Source organism: Lactuca virosa, chromosome 3 (assembly GCF_052849685.1).
Source record: "Lactuca virosa cultivar CGN04683 chromosome 3, Lactuca_virosa_CGN04683_v6, whole genome shotgun sequence".
Taxonomy (NCBI): domain Eukaryota; kingdom Viridiplantae; phylum Streptophyta; class Magnoliopsida; order Asterales; family Asteraceae; genus Lactuca; species Lactuca virosa.
In genome coordinates, this window is record NC_136428.1 from 281,876,520 (window position 1) to 281,880,572 (window position 4,053).

The following is a 4,053-nucleotide window of genomic DNA, read 5'->3' on the forward strand; positions in this document are numbered from 1 at the left end:
CTTGGGCAGGACGAAAAACCGTTGGTTCACCAATTAGAGAAGATTTTGAAATGAAAATGTCTAACACGGAAAATAATTGAATTGAAGTTGAGTTTTATGTCCATAATCCAATGACCAAATGGAGTCTCACGAAGCCAATTGAAAAAGAAATATATGAGATCCCCAAACAACTAAAGTTTATTTTGACAAGTTATATGGTGGCAAATGGATATCCCTCTCATTAAGACGTGACAAGAGAAGGATACAAGTTATAGATGAAAAAAAATGAGAAGAGGACAAAACATGGCCTCATGAAGGGGACATGAGTGTTCCTTCCAAATAAAGAAGATTGTTGGGCAACACATATGTATAAGAAGCTATGAATTCATGAATGAAAGAATTTATCGCAAAACCCAATGTGAAAGTGATTAAATTCAAAGATATTTGATCTCTCTTTAGGTTTCCTTTGTATCAATTGATATTTGTTTGAATTGACTTCGGTATGAAACAAACATAAAAAATAATTTTTATCTGTTAGTGACGGAGACGCTAACGTCTGTTAGCAAAAGTTTCTATGTAGAAATGAATTAGGACCATTAATACAAAACATAACTTGAGAGGGGCCAAAGTTGGAGGTTATCCATATCTCAAGGCATAAATTTGTAATTTCGCAATTTGATCACACAGTCCAAGCTCCAAACAACGAGTTCGAGCAGATCCAAGCATTTCTCTCTCATACGAATTAGGCGAAAAGAGCTCGCCGCCGATCGCTCCGATTGGAGTTCATCCATGGCTTCAACGCCGGAAATCGAGGGGCAGAAACAGAAACATCGACCAATTATCCGTATTGGTATATTCATCATTGCTCACAGCCTTCTAGTAAGGTACTCCTCCTCCTATCGCACTCTCGTTCACTCATGCTATACACATATGTACTTTCAGAGGTTTTTGACGATGGATGAAGAACTGAATGTTTACTTTTCCTTATTACTGTATACGCAGTGTTGTTTGTTGCGTTGCTGGTGTTTTGGCTCTCTTCCTGTTACCTGTTCTCGCGAAGAAAACCTACATTTCAGAAAATGCCCTAATGCCTGGTCAGTTCATCGTCTTTCACTCTTTCAGTATAGAACATTCAACATTATGTATGCGTTTTGTGTGAAATCTGCTATGATTGTAAATTGTAGTGTTTGTTTTCGTCAAACCGATTTATTACAAGCTAGTGATTGTCGAATGATCTTCATTATCCATAACTGATTATCTCAACAGCTTATTTCCATATGTCATATCCTTTGATCATACAATCATCTCACAGGTTCTGCCAGTTCCATGATCTCTGATCAAGATGTTTCTGGGGCAACAAGATTTATCAATGAGCTAAATAGCTTGAAATCGAAGTCCCAAAACAGTGGCATGTAAGTAAATCCTCAAATGATTTCTTCCATGTAATAATTTACATACACTTTTCATGCTTTTTGAATATTGATCTATGAACACAGAGAAATCCCAAGATTAATAGCACTTCATATGGCAAACATGGGTGGAGAAGTGAGCTACCATAAGTTCCAAACTCAACAAAACAACTTCCACCCTCTTCACTTTTTCACCAGCCCTAATGCAGAAGCAAACTTTGTGAACAAAACCTGTGAATCTTTCGCCATAAACACCATAGGCATCATTCGGGCCCCACGTGGTGATGGAAAAGAATCCATTGTGTTAGTAACCCCTTACAACCCTCTTAATCTTTCTCAAACTGAAGCTCTCTCTTTAGGAATCGCATATTCAGCATTTTCATTGTTAACCCAAGTCAGTTGGCTAGCCAAAGATATCATATGGCTAGCTGCAGATTCACAATATGGTCAATACAATTCAGTTGCTGCTTGGTTAAGACACTATCATTCCCCTTCATTTGACACCTGTCATGAATCAAACTTGGATTCTACAGTATCTGTATCAGTATCAGTATCTGATAGTTTTAGACGAGCTGGAACAATGGCAGCTGCTCTTGTGATTAAGGTTGCAGACACAAGTGAAGAATTTGAGCAAGATTCATTGAACATTTATGCTGAGGCATCTAATGGACAAATGCCAAATCTTGATCTTATAAATATTGCTAGTTATTTAGCTGTTCATGGACAGGGTTTTAGAGTAAGAGTGGAGAAGTTTATGTCATTAGTTGATGCCACGTGGCTGAAGGTTATTGGTCATGTGTTTGAGTTTGTAGGGAAGATTGCTAGAAGCTTGAATCCTCAATGGAAGTTTGGTGTTTCTGTAAAGGAGTATGTTGAGGGAAGTGCTACTCTTGTTAGTTCACTCTATAACCAGGTTAATTGTACTTATAGGTCCCTAAACTTTGTAATTTTGTTCAAATTAAGTCCTTTATTTAACTTTTTGTCTGTTTATTAGGCGTTAGGTGTCCCCACAGGCTCCCATGGCGCTTTTCGTGATTATCAAGTTGATGCGATTACAATGGAGATTTCACCGAAACTGTCTTCGATTAGTAAAAGCAGACAAACGGAGTTTTTATTTCGAGGTGGAAGGTACGCTTTCTGAATTCTAATCCAAATTAGGGTTTTTTCTTTCTAAATCGCGTTCAAAATCATCCGATTTCTTAAAATGCAGTTTGATCGAAGGAGTTATACGATCAGTGAACAACCTCTTGGAAAAATTCCACCAGTCCTTCTTCTTATACCTTCTAACATCTTCAAACAGATTCATATCCGTCGGAGTTTACATGATCCCTTTCTTACTCCTCGTCGCGCCACTCCCCATCGCCGCCGCATCTCTCTTCTCCGACGCGAATAACTCAAAAAATCCTCCGTCAACGTCATTCAAATCATGGCGATGGCTTCACCCTACAAAAACCGTGTTTCTAATCCATCTATGGGGCGCCATCGTCTCCTTACTTCCGTATTTCACATACCAAATCCCCGATGCAAATCCAACCTCCCGTCTTCTCACCTGGATTTCCCTCTCGATTTTTGCCCTAATTGTTCTCCGGTCGTTCTTCAGATCGTATTCTGAATGGACTCTGTTGAAATCCGTCACGGTGTCGGCGTCGTTCGTCGGACTGTGTCTGATGTCGGTGATTAACTTCGCGACGGCGGAGATCGGAGCGATGTTTTTGGTTCCGATGTGTTTGATGATTAGGCCGTGGAGAGTAGCGGGGAAAATTCAATCGTTTTTTAGTTTTGTTCTAATAGTTTTCGGGTTCCCCGGGTCGGGTTTTTTCGTGGTGAGAGGTTTGTTTGGGATTGAAAACGGGTCGGGTTTTGATGAGTTTTGGTATTGGGTTGAGTCTTTATGGGCTTGGAATAGTGCGACTTATATCTATATATGTCTGGTTCATCTTCCTTGTTGGGTTTTGTGTATTTACATTTTGTTACATCGTTGTTAGGTGTTTCTTTTTTAGAAATTTGAATCTTTTTTTTTTGAAGGAATTAAGAACACGTTAGTCTTTGTATAATTAATTTTTCATATTTTTATATTTGGTTGGCTGGGTCTCCTTTTCATATTTGTGGAAATAGTTTAAATACACATTGGAGAAAAGCAAAAGAAAGTTCATATATCATGTAAATTGATTAAGGTTACGAGTCATATATGCTATATTGGATGCATCCGGATATATCTAGATATACAGAACACTAGGTGTAAGACCCGTGTAGTACACAAATTTATTAAAAATAAAAGTTTAATATAAAGTTGTAAACATTACGTATTTTTTAAAGTAATACTTATACATAAATAAAGAGGATATAATAATGAATAAAGTAAGTAATTCAATATATACTAATAGAAAAACATTGTCATATTTTAAAAAATAATGTTGAAAACTACGGTGTAAGCAGGAAATATTTTTTTAAACTAAACTTTCGAAATAAATACAAATGAAATGATAGTAAGTAGGTAATTGAATGTATACTATTAAAAAAACTATTGACATATTGATATGGTGGACATAATACTGAATTTTCTTTTATATAAATATAATTTTATATGTTTGCGTTTGTCTTTAGAGTCGTTTGAATCCATATTATGTTTTTATCTTTAAAACAATAATAAATCCTAAAATAAAAT

General features: G+C 36.6%; 1 protein-coding gene across 1 annotated transcript; it reads left to right on the forward strand.

The window, feature by feature from the left end:
• The first annotated feature begins 652 nt into the window (after positions 1–652).
• On the forward strand, positions 653–3,463 carry LOC145167237 (GPI transamidase component family protein / Gaa1-like family protein). The gene is made up of 6 exons (XM_079086369.1): positions 653–863; positions 982–1,073; positions 1,292–1,391; positions 1,476–2,301; positions 2,383–2,516; positions 2,599–3,463. The coding sequence occupies exons 1-6, from the start codon at positions 769–771 to the stop codon at positions 3,371–3,373; spliced, it is 2,022 nt and encodes a 673-aa protein (XP_078942495.1). The 5' UTR covers positions 653–768; the 3' UTR covers positions 3,374–3,463.
• The last annotated feature ends 590 nt before the right edge of the window (positions 3,464–4,053 follow it).

Bases quoted from the DNA above. Each gene is read 5' to 3' on its own strand.
- LOC145167237 (XM_079086369.1), top strand. From the start codon at position 769: ATGGCTTCAACGCCGGAAATCGAGGGGCAGAAACAGAAACATCGACCA. The intron at 1,392-1,475 runs GTAAGTAAATCC...CTATGAACACAG, and splicing joins AAGTCCCAAAACAGTGGCAT to AGAAATCCCAAGATTAATAG. The intron at 2,517-2,598 runs GTACGCTTTCTG...CTTAAAATGCAG, and splicing joins TTTTTATTTCGAGGTGGAAG to TTTGATCGAAGGAGTTATAC.